The 20,271-nt window shown below is 41.5% G+C and overlaps 1 protein-coding gene across 2 annotated transcripts; it reads left to right on the forward strand.

Annotated features, from left to right (window-relative positions):
- The first annotated feature begins 1,970 nt into the window (after positions 1–1,970).
- mapk6 (mitogen-activated protein kinase 6) lies at positions 1,971–17,665 on the forward strand. Of its 2 annotated transcripts, none has more exons than XM_044016547.1 (8): positions 1,971–2,167; positions 7,049–7,915; positions 8,011–8,328; positions 13,790–13,934; positions 14,266–14,430; positions 14,535–14,730; positions 14,973–15,090; positions 15,251–17,665. In XM_044016547.1, the coding sequence occupies exons 2-8, from the start codon at positions 7,679–7,681 to the stop codon at positions 16,334–16,336; spliced, it is 2,265 nt and encodes a 754-aa protein (XP_043872482.1). In that variant the 5' UTR covers positions 1,971–2,167; positions 7,049–7,678; the 3' UTR covers positions 16,337–17,665. The 2 variants fall into 2 exon arrangements, with proteins under 2 accessions (XP_043872482.1, XP_043872481.1); XM_044016546.1 differs by lacking the exon at positions 1,971–2,167 and adding an exon at positions 5,185–5,305.
- The last annotated feature ends 2,606 nt before the right edge of the window (positions 17,666–20,271 follow it).

A 20,271-nucleotide genomic window follows, 5' to 3' on the forward strand; every position in this document is an offset into this window, starting at 1 on the left:
TATATTTTGCCATATTTCTATATCTGGGTAATGGACAGTTTCAATTTTGGTCACCTCATCTGCAAACAAGACATGAAGACAACAATTCCCATGATCCCTTGCTGCTTCCATGTCAAACTCTGTCTTTTGTTATGGTTTTGATCACTTATTGTGCCTTTAAAGAGTTAATCTAAGTAATTTAACAAAATATATAAGATTAGTTCTGTCGTTTTAGGTATTTAAAATGCAGAAATGTTACATAGTGTATCTTTAAGAGCTGCCCATGTGCTTCCAATATAGGAATTAAGGTCATCATGAATAATCAACGGGGTTTATCAAACAAGCCTCGGCCTGGAATACCCAGGCTATCCCATGAGCGTTAGTTACAGTAGATTAACAGCAGCAACAACAAACTGCCAGCAAACATCACAGACCATTGATAAATCTCTCAGGCATGCAGAAGTGATAATTATTCAGAAGAAAAAGCAAAAAAAAAAAATATATATATATATATAAGCACACGGCACCAAAGCCACAGCGCTGCCCTCATTTCCTCGCACATCCACTCAAATATTTTGATAACACGCCGCTCATGTGGACCCCGCAGCAGCCTGGTTTGAAAATCAAACAAACACACACGCACACGTTTCCTCACTGTCCAAACATGCCACAGTCTGCGGAGATGCCTGTAAATCTGTCATATGACGAGCAGATGGAGGCGGAGGAGTCCAGAAACCCAACCAAGAGCTTTTCTCAGTCAGAGATGACGAGATACGAGTCTCCAGGATGGAAACAAGGAGACGTGAGGAGCACAGAATCATTGGTGTCCAACACTCACCGTAAATGAAAAACTAAGAAAGTCCCTTTAGAACGAGGGCACCCAAACTTTTACACAGTTTAACCTTGATAGTGAGCAGCGGGCTAAAAGTAAATGTCTGTTTTATATTAAGATACAGGCAAGTACTGGGATCCTAGGTTTCCTCTCCTTCACTCAGCTCTCATCCCACTTTGTGGCATTTTTTCACCTCAAAGGTTTAGTTCCCCCTTAATATTATTTTAGCTTTAACAAAATTAAATTCCACCTGTCATTGTGATTATTATCATTATTATCATTATTATTATTACTACTATTCCAGTTTTGTTTGTATTTTTTTGCACAACAGTGACAGTCGAGACTCATTAGGACAATTATTTTTTGCATTCCTCCCATGTGTTTTGAAAGGGTTTTCATAATCCATTAGGACTGTGTGTGATCCTGTGATTTTAAATAAGATATAAATAATGAATTACAAGAAGTGAATTTGCACGTTTTACACCACAAAAGGCTGCAGGGAGCGACCAAGTGTAAAGAAATTACAGAACATTCACAGAAAATTAAATGGTTAATCAACAAATACTGTATTTGTATATTTACTGTACGTTACTGCATCATTTCATAGTAAATCACCCAAAAACTGTGTAATGTTATGTGATATAGCAGTATTTTTCCAGTATAAATAAAGGATTTTACTGTGACATTACTGTAATTATGTCATAAAGTATAATACTGTGATTTAGCATATAGAGATACTGTATTTTACTATGTCATTCAGTGTGTTTCTGTGGTTGTAGCAGTAATTTCCTGTAAAACTACAGTATAACTGTCATTTTAAAGACGACTTTAGAAGATATCCTTGTTAATGACACATATTTTCACAATCACACACAACAATAAAGTTAAAGCCAAAGATAAAGATGGTGATGATGGATTTATTGTGACATTTACAGTTCTTGTCTTTAAAATCCTGGCACTAATTCGCAGTATAGATCTGTTGTTGTTGCTGGACTAAAATACAAAGGAAAGTGTGTGAAAAATGATGATGAAGACACAGAGAGGAGGTGGTGACAGTGAACTCTAATAAGACTCTAACACAGAGCAGGCTCCGCCCCCCTCCCCTCTCCGACCGGGGCCTATATAAACTCTCCATGGAGCTCCTCCTCACAACCAATGGCACATGGAGAAGGATAACACACTGGCAGGGATTTGATAATACACTCATCTGCCCACATAACACAACACAACACTACAAGGAGATACTGGACTGTGCTGAATCTTCTCCTCCTGCTCGATATGGACTAATTTCTTCTGAGTGGACTATTACCGCCTGCACTATGTTCCTCAAGGCGTCTCTGGAGGATTTCGGCCTCAGTAAGTGGCAAGACCATTTCCAATTGTATTCATTTAAGAGAATTTTGATGTGATGCTGAGGACACGTGGATGTGGATGTGATCTTCACCAGTGACTCAGGAGAAACTATGTAATGATCTCTGTTACTCTGGTTTTGGTTTATTTGGAATTAGAGCATCACAGTAACACACTACTACTAATACTACTACTACCACCAGTGTAAATGGCAGTGATTGAAGCCACTTTAGTCTTTGTTGGACGGACAATGGTTTTCAACATTTGAATGTCCTATGGAGTCCCCTTGTTGTCAGCTTTTAAGTTTTCTTCTCCGAATCATTTAAAAAAAATGTGGAATAATGGTCTCAAAACTCCTGAAAGTTATAGGGTGAGAAAGTACGTAGGTTTATAGAGGGTAGTGTAGTATATAGTAATCATTAATGCAGCCTTCATTAATGAGTCATATGTGACAGGACATTAGCCAGAGGGAGGGAATACTTTCAGTAATAAATCTGATTCATTTAGCTCGATTACTAATATTCAGAGAGTCCAAATTACTCTGACAAGAGGACAGATTGAACCGTCTGTTTTGTCTGACGTGACAAGTAATATATGTTTCTTTTTTGTTTCTCTAATAAAGAGGTCATCAAAAAAAAGTAACTTTGGAAAGACAGTCTTTGTGACTTAGCAGCATTTATAACTATTTACTAGTCTATTTACGATTTATTTATTTTTTTTGCACAGACTGTCTCTCGTCAACGCTCATTTGGACACAATAGATAGATTAAGAGTGAAAAAAGTGTGCTTGTAGAAGCTTCACTCACTTTTTTCTTTAAATAAGATTATAAATTGAAAAGTTTATCGCTGCAATAATTTACGGTACAGTACCGTATGTATCAATGTGTTATATTTTGGAATTATCTGTTACAGATACACATATAAAAGTAAGTGCGATTATTACAGTTAAATACAGTAATTTACACAGGAACAATACTGCTCAATCACAGCAATGTACTGCATGACAGTAGTATGTAAAGTCACAGTGAAAATAGTATGTATACACAGTAAAAATAGTATTTGTACAGTCATTTATTATGAAATTGTGCAGTAATCTACCGTTTTAGGACAGTATCTACGGTATAATGTACTGTAAATATGCACACAGTCCTTTGCTGTGAGAGCAATGCAACTGGTACCAATAATGCACCGTCAAGATATTTTACATTTGTATCATTAGGTACAGGAGACAGAATGTCATATAGACATATAGAGTGTCTGTCCAAGTGTGTCGCATCTCTCTGTCTCTCTCAGTCCGCATGCAGTGGCTGCTCTCCATCGCAGAGCCCATCCCGGCCTGCAGTGTGAGAGGCATCTGCATTCCCGGGCACATGGCTCCTCACATGGTCTGTAGCCTGCGGATGCTGATGTAGAGTAGACTGCAGCGACTCCACTCCACTCCACTCCACTCCGCTCTGCTCCACTCACATCCATTCACAGCAGCAGGCTACAGTACATGTACAGCAACCAGCTACGGTCTGGATGAGGGGTTTGTTGACAGAGCATAGACCAATCATTGATGGGATTGTTTTTATATCTGTTTGTTTTGCTTCTGTTGCCTGACGTGTAATCCCAGAGGAGATGGCCAGGCATAAGGCGTAAAAAGAGAAACATCCCACGCACCAGATGGACTTTTTTTCTAAATCCACAAGCCGCAATGAATTAATGAATGAATGAATGAATGAATGACCTGACTGAGGGATTTATCTCACTCACTAATGCAAAGCACCGTGCCATGTTTGGAAAACAACACTTAAGTCCTATCAAAGGGGAAACAGGAGGGAGGGGGACAGGACGACTGTGGATGAATGCAGGAAAACAACAGCAGACACCACTTTCTGTATGTAAAATAAATAAAATGCATGAGTGGAAAAATGAGAGAGATGTTAGATTGTGAAGAGAAGCTGTGAAATTAAGTTATATACTCAATCTGGTTATCTTCAAATAACTAAGATCATTGCATTATGTACTTTGTTTGTTTATTTTTTGTTCTGTAAAGCGGCTAACAGTCTAAATTATTATGATTATTATTATTATTATTGATATATCTTATATATATATCTTAACTTTAGTTTAAATGAATGAACAAACTTATTTCCCTCAGTTTGCAGCTGTGGCTGAACTCTCGTCTTGTTTACTGGCATTTGAACAATGCTCTTATGACGTAACCATGAACGTGCGTAATGCACCAGGTTGGTTAAGATTTTGAATCTCACCGCCGTCACGTGACCTGCAACCTTTGAATGACTCTTGCTGCTTTCAAATGCGGCTCAAAGTTTCCCACACCCAGGAGTTTTAAAAACACTGTGACGCGACGTGTTCCACGCGATTGTTTTGACTTTGATGCAGAAACCCTGTCAGTGACCTACGGTGGCCTTTGAATAACAAAAAAGGATGTAAACACTTTCATGTCTGACGTCACTATTTCCACTCTACGCACTCCGCCTCTTATCTTTGTCAGATTTATGCATGGCGTTTATGTTCATTTCAGCATCAAACACAAAACGTGTGCCCTGGCTGGTTTGTTCTGGTTGCTATGGAAACATGGCAGCACAAAATGATGGCCTCTGTAAAGCAAGACCCTTGCCTAAAATAGCTTATTCCAAGGCTACAAAAACAAACAAAAGAAACAAACATGATTTTGGGTAGTATATTCGATTTCTACCAATAATCCTCCTAAATTTTACACTGGACCTTCTGCCCCAACTCCTCCTGGGTGTTTGTTTGTTTTTATAGAATTACTTTATAACACCCTTTAATACAATAAGAGTATTATCGGGGGAAAAGTATGTTTTTGGATTTCTCATTTAGGATTACCTAATCCTCCATTTACCCGCCAAAATAAAAAAGTGTATAAATCAGATGAATTTTTAGTTTGAATTTTCATATTTTTTCCCCATAATTCCCATGAATATTGACAATAATTTTATGATATTTCCGAGCGTCGGTGAACGCAGCATCGTGACGTCACGCCGCCTCGCTTAGCTGAGCCCAGCCTCAATGGCGATTTCGACAGATCCGCAGAGCTCAGGGAGCGGAGCACACTCAAACCTTCTCCGGGTTTGACTTAACAATACCATGAAACTAATGCTACGGACAAGGACTGTAAGTCTCTTCTTCCATGTCGGTTCTTTTGTTACTGTTTTGTGTCTTGTCACAGTCGATTCGCGGTGGTTTTAAGCGGCGAAACGGACGTCGGCTTTTGTGCCTTTTCTCCAGTGAAGCTGTACCACGTAGTCGGAAGCCTCCGCCAACAACCGCTCCTTTGTTCGCTTTGTCGGCGGCTCGTACCAGAGTGCTGTGGCTAATGTTTATTAAAAACATTTTGTACTGACATGTTAGGTTTGTACTAGTACTTTGATGAATGTGTGTGTTGACAGGTGTACGCGGTTGTGTGTTATATTAAAACAGATGGACGTCTCCTTAGGCAGCGAGTCCGCCTGCCGTTGTGCTTCCTCCGCTGGTTTTTTTTTCCGCCAGACCTAGTGAAGGCCAAAATGGGCGGCCCGACGTGAGCGTGAAAACCCCGGGTTAAAACGGCTCTCAACCTCTGTTAGATGTGGTTTCTACTTGTTCTCTAGGTTGTTCACCTTAGCCGAGCGTCCGTGGGTGAACTCGCAGTTTTACCGATACCCAGAAACCGGATTAACAAGCGCCGAAACCGGGCGGGGGAAGAGGGGGGTTATTTTTCCATGAATGCACCCGCAGTTCAACGAGAGCCCTTTAAGAAAAGGTTAATTTGTGAAACCTGCTGCTTTTGCTCTGTGATGGACTGATTGAACTGACAATTAGAGCAGTTTAAAGATCCAAACAATAAAAGGTAGTATTTGTTCGAATTAGCCCCAACTTTTGATCTTAATACATAAGTTTGTATACTTGAATGTTAGGATTTAAAACCACTGTATTAATGAGCAATTCACTTGTTTGTATGAATGTGCTTATTAAAGAGCAGACTAAGAAGACATTCAAAAATTTGCAGAAGAAAGTCTTTCATTGTATTGTGTCACTTTTGTCTACTCTGTTCGCACAATTTACGCAGTGAAATTTGTGTCTGTATTGTGCAACTAAAACATTAGGTTACAAATTCTGCTCCATATAATATGCAACAGCAGTTTAAAGTCTTTGATCAGCAAAGTGAGCTTTAATACAATTTGTTAGTATTCACAGAAATCCAGTGGTCGCAGGTACATTTATGCTAGCCGTCCACGCATCTGTATTCTTATTCCCTTCCATTTGTGCAGGAGTTTGACCCTTTTGCTTACCCGTGTATTGCCTGACCCTCTCATATAACCTCTTAACTAAGCGACCACCATGGTTGTTGCCATATTTTACCAAAATAAGAGTGTGCCACTAACTGGACTGTGTGCTACATGGGGCATGTACAATAAGCGCATACGGTCCATGAGGGTTGCATGGGCGGTTTGCGATTATAGTAGACTTCTGCGTACTTACTGATGCGTAAAGTATGAATTGTGATCTTTTGCATGTCTTTTCATGATACTTTGCTTCCTCTAGAGGGCAGATTTCTCTCAATCCGTCGTTCTTTACAATGGTAATTTGGAGCTTTTTAGTTAGCTCCTTGCTTGGCTTAGCGTTATTATTGCCCATGACTAACACACCCTTGTATTGTAGACTGGATCTGGTAGACAACCTTTTCAGTGAATCAATTCTTTGCATTGTTTTTTAGTAGCCGTTTCATCAAATTGTGTAGATTAAACCATGGCGACCACCAGAAGTAAACAGAATGCACATGTGTATTTGAAATTAATCGCAGCCTCTTTTGCAGCACTCCGAACAATGCACTATTTTCTTACGCTTTTATGCTCTTTTTTATCTCTTGTCTTTCAGATTATACCCAAGTAAAATGGAGGATAGTTTTGACTGCGACTGTGGCGAGCTTGAGCCACCTGATCACTGAGGGTGAAAACTTACTTTGAAGACTCTAAGGCCAGACACATTTCAGTTTTATAGAAAACTAGGTAGATAAAAAAGTTGAAAAAAAAAGTTACACGGCACGTTTCATATGACGCAGCTCAGGACCAGTCATACACTGAATGTATCTGCACTGTAAGGATGCAACTACATGCTTTTATAGTTCGACATAGTCACAGTGCTTTTTAATCAGCCTCCAAGTTCATTCCATTGCAGTCTATTAACACTAGTCTATCACAAAAGTCATCTAAAGGTAGCCAAACATCCAGAATTGTGGTGGAGTTCATGTCTTTAGTTTTTTCTCTCATTATTTAACATGGAAAGAACATTAGATAACACAATAGTGCCTCCTATCTGACGGTGAGGGCTAGACAGGGGGACTTGGTAGTCATCCGTACAAGGGTCAGTTAGCTGAGCCTTTTGAAGCAGTGGGGTGATTGTCCAATAAATTCCTCAGTTGGTGTAAAAGTTGGACTTTAAAAAACAGGCCAGAGACCAAGCTTCAGGGAAAGCGGAAGTTTGGTGTGAAAGCTGAAAACAGTCGTCATGGCAGAGAAGTTTGAGTCGCTGATGAACATCCATGGCTTCGACCTGGGTTCTCGCTACATGGACTTGAAGCCTCTGGGCTACGGAGGGAACGGCCTGGTGTTCTCGGCAGTCGACACAGAGTGTGACAAGCGTGTAGCTGTGAAGAAAATTATCTTAACTGACCCCCAGAGTGTGAAGCATGCGCTGCGGGAAATCAAGATTATCAGACGTCTCGACCATGACAACATTGTTAAGGTAAATTCATTTTCTTATTTAAAAAAAGATCTGTTTATGATGGTCCTTTGCAACTTGAAGACTGACTCCCCACTACTACGGCTCTCCCTGTGTAGGTATTTGAGACACTGGGCCCCAATGGTCGCAGGCTAACGGAGGACGTGGTGTCCCTGACAGAGGTCAACTCGGTCTATATTGTACAAGAATACATGGAGACTGACCTGTGTCAGCTGCTGGAGAGGGGCCTTCTGTCTGAGGGCCATGCCAGGCTCTTTATGTACCAGCTTCTCAGGGGCCTTAAGTACATCCATTCCGCCAATGTGCTGCACCGCGATCTCAAGCCTGCCAACCTGTTTGTCAACACAGAGGATTTGGTTCTGAAGATTGGGGACTTTGGACTGGCCCGCATCATGGACCCCCACTACTCTCACAAGGTAGGATCTGTCTCTGAGTTGTTGTTGTTAAAAATGTGGGTTATGACTATATATGAATTCACTGAGTGGTGTGTTTAAACTTAGCTGAGGTAAGTTCTTTTTTAGAAAGCCAAAAAAAATGGCAAAAAGTTCTCTTGTTGCTCCGGCACAAGATGTTTACATTTTTGCACAAATATGCAGCCTACTCCAGAATGATGTAGCTCAGCAGGAAGTAAAAAAGATGAGATGTGGTTCCTTGAGGCATTGCTTCAGTTTCCCTTCGACGGAGAATAAAGGCTATGGAAAACTTCACCCTGGGCTTTTTTTTGTTTTCCATTAAAAGAAGTTTACATTTTAAACTGAGCTGTGCTTCAATTCAAAGTCTAAATATACAAATGAGTGGGCTCATGATCATGTGGCTTAGAAAAACATAAAGATTATCTGAATTCTCACATAAAAATGTAATGTAGCATTTGCAAGTCATACCCAGTTTCGCCTTGAGCTTTCTGTCGGTGTCTAATGATGGTGATGAAGGCTTTAGGCTGCAGCAGAGCCATTATAGACACACAATGGTATCAAATTTTATTCATGAGTGCCTACTTTGCTTGCCTCAAGGTTATTACCCCATTTGTCAAGCATGCAACTTGTAGAATTGAGAAAATGAGGTCTCAGAAGGCTCTTTTCACTCTGTTATGAGTGCTTTTCTTTTTCTTATCTGATGCCAGTGAAATGTTGACATGGACATCAAAAGCCACATGTGAACACCCCCACAGTGTTGAAAGTACACAGTTTAGTGCTCATCATAAAGTTGTATTTTGTTTTGTGAAGCAGCACAATAAAGAAGTACCAATAAATGAGGTTGGTTCTATCTTTAGTATGAGAAGTGTGTGGACAACCTCGTCTAATTGTAGCCAGGTGGCGCGTCTGTATTGCCCTTGTGTATTTCTGTCACCCTCTTATAAAGGGATGAGCGAATTCCAGTCAAAGGCCATATGGTGGAGTGGTGTGAGAGAATCTAGGTCCCTCTCTCGCTCCTCCTCACTCTCTCTCAGTCAGATGCTTACACGTGTCTCAGATTAGTCACCCGAGGATCTGAAGTGGCTCACGTGATGGTATCCCTCCGACTGGCACGGCCTCATTCATCTCTTGCTGAGCTTTGATGCTGCCACATCTGACATCATCCCGAGATGCATGCTTGTCTCGCACACATTAGTTTACCAGAACTGCTCATTTCCACTCACTGCTTGTCACATTTTCTGCTCAGACATGTATTACTCATATCCTCTGTGGGGACGAGGAAACAAGATGAGGAAGGTGACAGCCTTTAGCTGCTGGGAAGAAGTGAGAGTTTCTCACACATTTTGGTTCCTGTCGCCACCCAACCAAAATTACTGCACTCCTCCCTCACATCAGGCTTTGCCATGTGGGTTGTTTTCTCTCTCAATAAGCAGTTTCCCTGATGGAAACCATGCTGGTGAGTGTGGAATTGAAGAGCTGCTTGGCTGGGGTTGGCTATTATCTGCAGTGGTGTTGTGGCAAAAGACTGCTGCTGGGTTTTTGTCAAGGATACATTATAGACTGTTTAAATTAGGCTGCTGGTTCCAACAGGCTGCTTCTTTACTTCCCAGACAGAGTTTTAGTGTTTTTATTTGTATCTGCTATGATGGTAATAATAGTTATGTGGTGGGTGTGGGTTTACCGAGATCTCTACCAACCTCCGACCAAATGAGGCGTGTTGAGAAATGAACCCCCACACTAAGGCACCTAGTGAAGTGTTAAAGCATAAAAACAGTGAGTTCAGTTTAAGTTACACGTGGGGCAAATTTGCCCTCAATCACCCTCTACTTCTGGCAGACGGTTTGAGCCAGAGCAGCTGGGAGGCTGAGCGCATGTTATTTGGATAATGTTTCTAAATAAAGAGGAGCTCTTTGCCAGGGAACCTCTGTTTCTTATCTGCTCTCTGGATTTCTTGAATCAGTCGTGTAGGCACAAGGCATTTGTTCTACCTCGGCCTCCTACACTCCTTTGTTTTCTCATTTCTCAGGTTAATAAAAACATAACTCCTCACGATTCCCTTTAGGCTTTCATTAATCCTGCCAGGCTTTGTTTCACTGTAGGCCCTTGTGGTGGCCCACAAACAAGAATGACAAGAATTCACGTGCACTCATCTAATCTCTGAAACCCCGATCCCTCTTCTCCCCCCAGCCAGCTCTTTGTCGCATTGTGGGAGCCTTGATTGAGGCTTTATTTTAAGGTTAACGTTCACCAACACTGAAAGTGACATTCCTATATTTAGATATACTTTTGTTTTGCTAAGGACGGGTAAGGTTTTGTTATAACTAAGGGCGAGTAAGATTAACTCCTACAGGGTGACACTACACATTTGATATTCCTTAACTAAGGAATGTCACAACTGCTACGTGTGCCAAGATGTTATTTTAGGTGAAATCCAGTAACATGTGAGGTTAAAAACCTTTCAGACAGGATGATGTATATAAAAAATATAAATTTCGACTCGTGAGTGTGCAAGCCTGTGCTTGTCTGCAGCTGTGTAAAATCCATTTGCGATGCAGTAGCGATAATAACTGCAGACTTTCCAGGAATGTAATAGGGTTCACCGAGGTCCTCTCTGCCACATGAGGACTCTGCACAACACACAGATCCAAACCACAACGTCAAACACTCTCACACACACACACTCACACTCACACACACACACACAGACACACACACACACACACACATTTGACCCACTTATTCAGCCAGCAACAGGCCTGTCTGGCACCAGACTAGACGAGATCTAACCAGAGAGTGCATGAATGCGGAAAAAGGATCTCTACTGTTTTTTTAAGAATAAATAGTAGCAGGAACTAACAGCAGTTTGCCATAAATCAGATAGATGCCGTGAGCGATATAACTAAAACAAATAAAGGGCATATTTTGATGATATTGCCAGAGGAAGAAATGGTTAGCTGTAGGTGTTGATCAAGATATGAAACTGAGCAGCTTCAGAGGAGATTTGTGCTCTCTGGGTGTTTTTTCTATTTAATCTCTTTATATTGGGCCCATATTTCCATTGTGTTGAGACGGCGGTGAAGCGCCACTTATCCCTGTTTATATTGCCTCTTCCCTGTAAGAAATGATTTCATGTTTGTGTGGGTGGATGGGTTAAATCTAAATTAGATTCACTGCCAGCGAGGAAATCTGACATTTAATTTTTTTTTTTGGTAACCAGTGTCTGAGGAGCAGCCAGGCTTTATGCTAAAAATGGAGGCAATGCTAATGATCTCTTACTGACTCTACACCAATTACCTGAACTGACACCTGGTGCTAAAGGTTGCTGTGTAACCGCAACCTGAGACATAGAGATCCTGTTATGACTCATTAAATGTCAGCCTGGTCTGAGCAAGATCAGGTGAGTAACTGATTCAGCAACTGTTACCAGAGGGGATGAGATCATGAGGGAAATGCCCTCAGCTACTTTCTGCTCCTGCATTAATCTGCTTCATTTAGTTCAAAGTCATTTAGTACATAGTAATCCTTAATCCATGACCCCAAGATCTTTCAAACTCATCCCTTGCAATGTTCTCTGTGGATGTTTAAGTATTACTCTTGTCGAGGACTACAATTGTTGTTCATCGATTATTCATTAGCTGTTTAGTCAAAAATGTTCCTCAAACATCCTCAAATGTATGGTTTTGTCCACAAACCAACTGAGTTAGATTTCCTGTCAAACTGGAGCAAAAGAAACCAGTAAATATTCAACAGAATCTGAGACATTGAGTTGGCATAAAAATGTTGTAGCCCAACTCTCCACCATGACCACAATCACATAGAGTAGACACAGTTTCTGAGGCTACATCCATACAATCTTTTTATCCAGACAAGTTCCTGAGGTAATCTGATTCTATTCTAAGAATATGTCATGTGAGCATTCAGGTACACAGGACGTGCACATGCTGGTGTGAAAAGGAAGTCAACTCTATCCTCTGCAGTAGTTTGCTTGGATTCAAAGAGAATTACAAACAAAAGAACAACAAGGTGAAACAATGAAACTGTTTAAGTGTTAAACAAAGCTCTTATCTATAAGCTGATAGTCCAGTCACAGCTGATAACAAAAAATCAGGAAGTTAATGAGGGTCACTGCATCATTGTTTCCCTTCTCTAATGAAAGGCAGCCATTTAGGTTTCAAACGGAAAGGGAGGTAGCTGCATTTTTAAACCTCTCTTTTTGGGGCTCTTACACATGGGAGTAATGTGGATGACGGGTGTATCAGGAATAGAATTTATGCATTCTTAAACTAAAGCGCAGTAGTATGGAAGTAGTCTAAGAATGAGGTCTGGGCAGCCCTGCAGGTTTTGACCAGTCATCTAAAAACACCTTTGTTCCCTTGATAGGGTTCTTGGTGAAGGCTGCCGAACACTTGTCATTTATAAACCAATCAATAAAAGGATGTGCAGAGCAATGACATGCTCCAGGATAGTGTGACATCTAGTATTTGCGGCTAAATTAGGGCAGACACAGGAGCCTGGCTTAGTGTGAGCTGACCATATTGGTCTCGCCCGTACCACTGCATGAGAGTCAAAGGCAACGGCGGTGTTGTTTTACCGTCTCCCCTCCCCCAGTGTGTATACATACACACATATACACACTCCCACAGGTCAGTTTTCTTTCCATTCAATGTCCTCTGTTCCCGTGAACAGTCGAGCAGAGGGTGAAAGTGGAGTGTAGATTGGTGTCTCTGGCGTGTCAGTAGCAGGGGATTATCCTGCTCTCTCAGACTGCTGACAGGGCCCGCACGTGTATGATCCCCCCTCTTTCATCCGTCTCTTCTCTCTGAGGTCTTTGTCTCCATGTTGCGCTGCGTACGTGACCGGCACAGGGCAGAGTTTGCTAAGGAAACGGCACATGAGTGAAGCACAGACTGACACCGGGCTTGTTTTGGGACTCATTTTAGCAGCAGGTGTTGTGTGTCACCCACACAGCACGTGGAATGCTGTAAATTGACATAAGTTGGTACCTGTGTAAGATCCAGTCTGTAAGACACCCAATTGTGAGACTGATTCCTCTGCTCACTCTTTCTTTTTCCCCAAGCACTTATGGGAACCTCTTTGGTCTTAGCATACCAGAAAAAAAAAATGTAAACACTCTTTCACAACTGTCTCTACTCGTCCACTTTCCAAGTCTCTCTGCTATGTCCCCCTCCTGCAATGTTTTATGCATCAGGTCTTTGTGGGCAGAGAGATTCTTCTTCACTTGTATAGTACACCTCTGTTTTAAAATGCAAATGGAATGTCTGAGGCTGGTGGTGAAGAAACATGGTGGTGCAAAGGTGTGGTCTTTATAAAGCATGGCCCTTGCTTTAAAGCATAAAGAGAAGACTTAGTCAAAGACCACTAAAACTGATGTTGGAGTAGTTGTACACTAGCCTCCACTCTCCAGAGTTGCCACTAAAGGTCTCACGTCCCCTTTCAAACACAGGGTCATCTCTCTGAAGGTCTCGTCACCAAGTGGTACAGATCTCCTCGCCTGCTGCTCTCTCCCAACAACTACACCAAAGCCATCGACATGTGGGCCGCCGGCTGCATCTTTGCTGAAATGCTCACAGGGAAAACTCTCTTTGCTGGTAAGTGTTGATTCTGTTTTCAGTCTGACTCACTGTGAAACCTCACAATCAAACATGCTCGCAAACAGTCATGAGAGCAGGACTGACATGTTAGTCCAATTAATCTTAACGCCTGTTGAAGAACAGACAGACGCTAGGCCCAGAATTGGTCTTTATATATATCCAGCTGCAGCTGGAGAGACCGACTGTTCTTTTTCCTTTTTCTTTTTTCCTGAACCCAAGGCAAATATCATCTTCTGTCCTTCTGCGCTCGGCGTTGCTCAGGACAAACTCAATCAGTCATGCAGCAGTTGAGCAGTGTGTAATCAAATGTGTCCTCCTAATGTTTCAGGAGCCCATGAACTGGAGCAGATGCAGCTGATCCTGGAGTCCATCCCTGTGCTGCGGGAGGAAGACCGACAGGAGCTCCACAGTGTCATTCCCGTCTTCTTCCGCAACGACATGTCCAAGCCGCACACACCATTGGCCAAGCTGCTCCCCGACGTCAGTCCCCAGGGTGAGCACCAGTCACTTATTCTCGCAGGCTCATGATGTCATCGTGAACACAGACCAAAGACAAGCGTCTCATTGTCCTTCCTCTGTGTTTACTTGCATCCACAGCCTTGGATTTCCTGGAGAAGATCCTGACCTTTAATCCCATGGATCGTCTGACTGCGGAGGAGGCCCTCGCTCACCCCTATATGGCTGACTACTCCTTCCCCCTGGATGAGCCTGTATCGCTGCACCCGTTCCACATTGAGGATGAAGTAGATGATATCCTGCTTGTGGACCAGAGCCACAGCCACACATGTGACAGGTATGTTCACTCATTCCCTCTGTGATCTGACTCAAGGACACAAAAAGAGTATATTTCCCAGGTCATGTGTTTGTGTTTTGCTCTATGCAAATATGTACACATGGGTCACCTGAGCAGAAAACAAACTAGAAATGTCTTTTTTCTTTCTAGATTAGCTAGTTTGCACAGTTCGATCCAGTATATAAACGTCTGAACCACTTCTGTGTTTGTGTACTGATGTTTTCTCTCGTTCATTCTCTCAGGTATCATGAGAGCCAACTGTCAGAGGCTGATTGGCACTTGCACAGCACCCTCGACCCAGACGAAGTTCAGGTTGACCCAAGAGCACTCTCTGATGTAACCGATGAGGAGGAGGTTCAGGTACGTCTTCAGATTTCAAAATCCACATTTTCTCATTGAAACCAATAACTTCCCTCTCTACTTGTACATGAACTGTCGTAAACGTTGTGAAATTTCCTGGTGCAGACGGACATTTTGACATGATGGCAAAGGCTAAATGTTGACCGCTGTCTTTTTGCAGGTGGATCCTCGTAAATACGCCGATGTAGATCGTGAGAAGTTCCAGGACGAGCCGTCTTTTGACTACTCCAGTCTGTTCCCGCCAGAGCGATCCTGGCAGGACGACGACCACCACGAGAACAAATACTGTGACTTGCAGTGTAGCAACACCTGTAACTACAAGGTCATATCCCCCTCTTACCTGGATAACCTCATCTGGAGGGACAGTGAAGTCAACCACTACTATGAACCCAAACTCATCATTGACCTCTCCAACTGGAAGGAGCAGCAGAGCAAGGAGAAGGCGGACCGCAAGGCAAAGAGCAAGTGCGAGAAGAATGGGCTGGTGAAGGCCCAGATCGCACTGCAGGAAGCCGAGAAGACCCAGAGTCCAGTGGAGAAGGACAGGGATCAGGAGAAGCATCAGACAGAGAAACCTCAAGGTCAGCAGAACCAAGGCTTTGACTTTGACTCCTTCATCGCCAGCACCATTAAACTGAGCCTGCAGCCAGAGCCTTGTCAGGAGGTGGCGCTGCTCAGCGAAGTGGGCCTCCTCAACGAGCTCAACTTTTCCGTCTCCCAGCTGGAGGTTCCCCGCTCAGGCTCCATTTCCAAGACCATCAGTCGGGAGAAGGAGGAGAAGTGCCTGGTAAACCTCGCCCAGTTGGGCGGCGGGGGGTTGGGAGTTGTCAGCGGTGACAGCACCTGGCCCGCTTGCCCCTGGGAGACGTTCGGCTCCGGGGAGAGCAGCTGTTTGATAGATGAAGTACGCTGGGACATTCGCAAAGAGGACCACTTCCAGAAGGACAGCACTTACACCAGTTACCTGGATCGCCTGTTCAGCCGGAGGGAAGACGGGGCCGGAGACATCGTGGCCACCCCCGAGACGGAGCCCTCGGAGGGGAAAGACCTGGACGAGAGCTTCCTCAGCATGAACACGGAGCTTGTGCTGAATATGCAGCTGGACTCTCTGGCCCTGCCTGGGTTCGACAGCACCGAAGACTTGCCTCTAAAATCCATCCAGGCGTCCCTCACTCCCTGCGCGGTCAAATGTTCCCCACAAATAGCCCACAAAACATACAGCAGCATCTTTAAGCATCTTAATTAAAGAAACGTATCCTCCCTTACAGTGCAAAATCTAGAGATTTTTTTTGTTTTGTTAAATATGATATTATTGTACTTGAATCATTTCATACCTTTTTTATTATGGTAACTTTTAATTTTATTTTTTATGCGTTGGTGGGTGATTTATTATCTTTAAGAGTTTTTTTTGGTCATCACTCTGAGCCTTGACCACCAGGCCTTCATGGGTTAACGTCCACGCCCTCATTGCTAAACTGGCATGTCACTCGCACATTTAAGTACTGTAGATGATCAGAGAGAAGTGAAGTAGCAGAGAGAGAGAGAGAGAAAAGATGGACAAATCGATAAAGAAGAGGATGAAACGAGACGTGTGACGAGGAGGATGGTAGATGCTGACATCGCTGTAAAGTGCTTTCAAACAGCCTCCCATGATTTGGATACTTGTGAAACACGAGGACGGACGGTTGGCTTTTTCTTTTAAAATTACATTTTTGTTCCCCCCCCCAAAGAAAGCTTCCTTACGTTACGAACCCTTTCATACTGTAAATCTGACACATGATGCCAGCAGCAACCATTATCGTAGGCGTTGATGTAAATGTGTTATCTACCTCAAGGTAACAGCCGCGAGAGACACTCGAAGCCGCACTAGTGCTTTACACACATGACCATCCTCATACCCTGAAAATGAAGTGGTCGCGTACATGAAATCTGTCTCACTTTAGCATTTAACATAGTGAGGTGTTTCAGTAATCATTATTTATTTCTAGCAGATGTGTGATATTTATTTTATCAAAAAAAAGTAATGTGTTGTTTCAATGTGATTATTGAAGATTGAAGAGTTGGGACAGACTTCCTTTTTTTTTTTCCATTTCAGCACTAAATGGGCGTGTAAGTGTTGCTTTGTTTTTGTTTTTTTTAAAAATGGTAGGATGCAAATTCATCTTGTGTTCCAAAATAAGTCGAGGCTTTCCTTTTTACATCAAAATCGTCCTTATGGATACCATTCTTTGTTTGTCTTTTTTTTAAGGTGCGATTTTTAGTAGAAAAAAAATCTGCTTTATGGTTTAAAGAAGCGCCTAAAAGTCTTAATTTTTTTTTATCTAAATGTAATGTAAAAAAAAACAAAAAACAATTGCGTGCATGGAAAAAAGAGAAAGGTACATTCAAAGTAAAAGTTGATGGTGAGTATAATGTACATCCGTTATAATTGTACGTTTTTTTCTTTGTACTTTTTTCCAGGCAAGCATGATGAATTAGGTTAAGGTGTAGCATGTAGGACACTTACGAACTTTTTTTGTAATCATTGGTTCCCCTGTTCTACAAAATATCTCAAAATAAAAATTACTGGCAAAGAGTTCCGTGTGTCTTCTCTTGACTTGACTCAAGTTAATTTGTGTTTTGGACATTTTTGCATGAGATTTCTTTTTTTTTTTTCTTCTTAAAAGGTAAAGTGATGACTGTTTTGTTGACACCTCTAAACTCACTTTTAATGTCTTAAGTGGGCAGACTAAATTACACCGCAAGTGCCGGGGACATGAGCTTCCAGTCTCCAGCTAAATGTAGGGTTGGCTCAGATCACTGGATCTCACAGCTGATTGTTGACTCGAATGTTCACGGATGCTTGAACATTTTCCACTGCAACATTCTTTTTTTCCCCCCCCTGTTCTGCAACAGCAACACATTTCCTTGTCAAACTGGAACGGCCTAAACCAGTGGTTATGAAACTTTTAAATACCAAGTACCACCTGAGGAACAACCCACACCCATCATCCATCCCTACAAGCACATAAGATTAAAAGACACTACAAAAAACAAGCAGGGGAAACACAAGATGTCACATGAGATGAAAATACTCAACAAGCAGGACTGAAAGAAAAATACTGTACGTACACTAAAATGGTCATGTTTATCGAGTAAGGGTAATAAAATGGTTTAATGATGCGGTGAAATGGTAAAAACATGACAGATTAAGTACTAAAAAATGCAGGCAAGTAGAACGTTTCAGATCATAAAATGGGGAGCGCAACAATTCAAATAAATAAATGAAAAAGGAAAGAAACAAACTCTGAGTTAAAACCCTGGTTAAATAACGATGTTGGTCTTATGTTTGCCTCTTAAACATCGATATTCACTGCTGCTCTCAGTGATAACACTGTTCCATAGACGGAGGCCTCACTGTTTTGTTTCTGATTTTGTTGATGAACTAAAAAGCCTGCTGTCTCAGAACATGAGGTTTCATACGATAAAGAGCTTGAAAAGCTAATTAAAGAATCAAAGAATCAGTTCCAAAAGAGTCACGGTGCCACATCAAAGTTGATCCTTGCAAATGCACGCATTTTTAATGTGTTTTCAGTTTCTGGAAAGAAAGTGCTCTTATTTTCTGGGAAAAATTCTATTTCTGGTGGAATAAAAATAAGTCAGAGAGTCTAATGGCACTTCTCTTTTGTGAAAGAGACAGACGGCGATGAGGAATCACGGGTTCATGTGTGTTCTTTTGTCAACAGTCACGCTGTCGGTTGGTTCTTGGGAGAGGAAATACAATCAACCATCAAACATGCATATAGTTAATTTATCATGAATACATGACAAATAACAATAACAACATCTGATGAAACAGACATTATATTTCATATTCCTCTTGATAGAACCAACTTTATTCTTTGTTGCTTTGTTTGCTAGTGTGTTTTTCTTTTACTTTTCTTTTTTTTTGCAAATGTTTTCACTTATCAGTATGTTTGTGTGTTTTTTATGGAGGACTGTGGATGACATTATTATAAATAAAATAATGAATGAATAAACAGATATAAAGGTTTTCAATGCATTTATATATTCTTTTATTTAAATATACATTTATTCATAATTATTTCTGAATTCATTCATTTATTATTTTATTTTTTCATTCATTAATTTATGTCTGGATTAATTTATTTATACATTTATTATAATGTAATTATAATGATCCTCCATAGTTTTTTCCTCTCTATATAGGGGTTAACTCATTTTATCTTTGTGTATTTTAGATTGTGAAGGTGAATTTTGTGTAATACTTCCCTTCATTACTTACATTGCTAATGCTAATATGTTATTATAATAATAATATATATTATTACTATAAATGTCGTTAATACTAATTGTAATGACACCAGCAGGTGATTAAATCCATTATAATCCATTTAAAAAAAATCTACTCTATTTTATGTGTTGTTTGTAAAATCTTAAATTGTAAAGTCATTACTTTCCACAACTCTCTTAAAAGCTTAAAATGAAACAAAAATCAAACGATCCTTTCTAGTTTCTGGACCAAACAAAGTCGGCATTTTTCCTCCAGGATAAATAAATGTTTGTCTAAATTGATAGCTGTGTAACTGTGTGTGAGCAGACAAGCAGCTCTGCTGACATTTCAACAAATCAAACCTTACAGGACGATTAAAAGCTGTGGTTGCAAAGCTGTTCTCACTGTAACCAGCTCCAGCTGCGCTTTTCTTTTCTCCACTGCAGGTATTTCCTGCTGGGAGAAATGAGGCCAGCTCTGTGTTTTGTTTTGTTCTGCTCTCTTGGCAACAACATAATCTTCAGGCCCCAGTGATTGAACCCTGCTGGAAAACGTCCATGAAAGCTCAGGTGTCTGATGTGTGTCAGTGTCATGTAGGTCAAACAGTCAAAGAGAACATGTTACGCCCATGTCCACATCCGTCTTCTGCTGGTTCGTCTCGTTTCTTTTCAGCGGCTTCCTCGTTCTCTCCGTGATGACAGAAGGATAAGCTGCTTCTAATTGACACGTCGCCATCTTCGCTGTAGAAGTTGGCACATCAACACCACACAGGCTGATCGGGGGGTTCAAACACTTTAATCTCTTAACTGTTTGATTTAATTGATTGTTTCATTCGCGCCCGAGCACGAAAGTCCCCAAGGCTGAACGGCTCCTGGCAGGAAGTGCAAGGAACCTATTGTTCCTATTGA

The sequence above is a fragment of the Solea senegalensis genome, unplaced genomic scaffold (assembly GCF_019176455.1).
Source record: "Solea senegalensis isolate Sse05_10M unplaced genomic scaffold, IFAPA_SoseM_1 scf7180000014592, whole genome shotgun sequence".
Classification (NCBI taxonomy): domain Eukaryota; kingdom Metazoa; phylum Chordata; class Actinopteri; order Pleuronectiformes; family Soleidae; genus Solea; species Solea senegalensis.

What these genes read in the sequence shown, in the direction of transcription:
- mapk6 (XM_044016547.1), top strand. Translation starts at nt 7,679, where the DNA reads ATGGCAGAGAAGTTTGAGTCGCTGATGAACATCCATGGCTTCGACCTG. An exon ending in AGGGAAAACTCTCTTTGCTG is followed by an intron (nt 13,935 to 14,265) that starts GTAAGTGTTGAT and finishes CTAATGTTTCAG; the next exon opens with GAGCCCATGAACTGGAGCAG. An exon ending in CCGATGAGGAGGAGGTTCAG is followed by an intron (nt 15,091 to 15,250) that starts GTACGTCTTCAG and finishes GTCTTTTTGCAG; the next exon opens with GTGGATCCTCGTAAATACGC.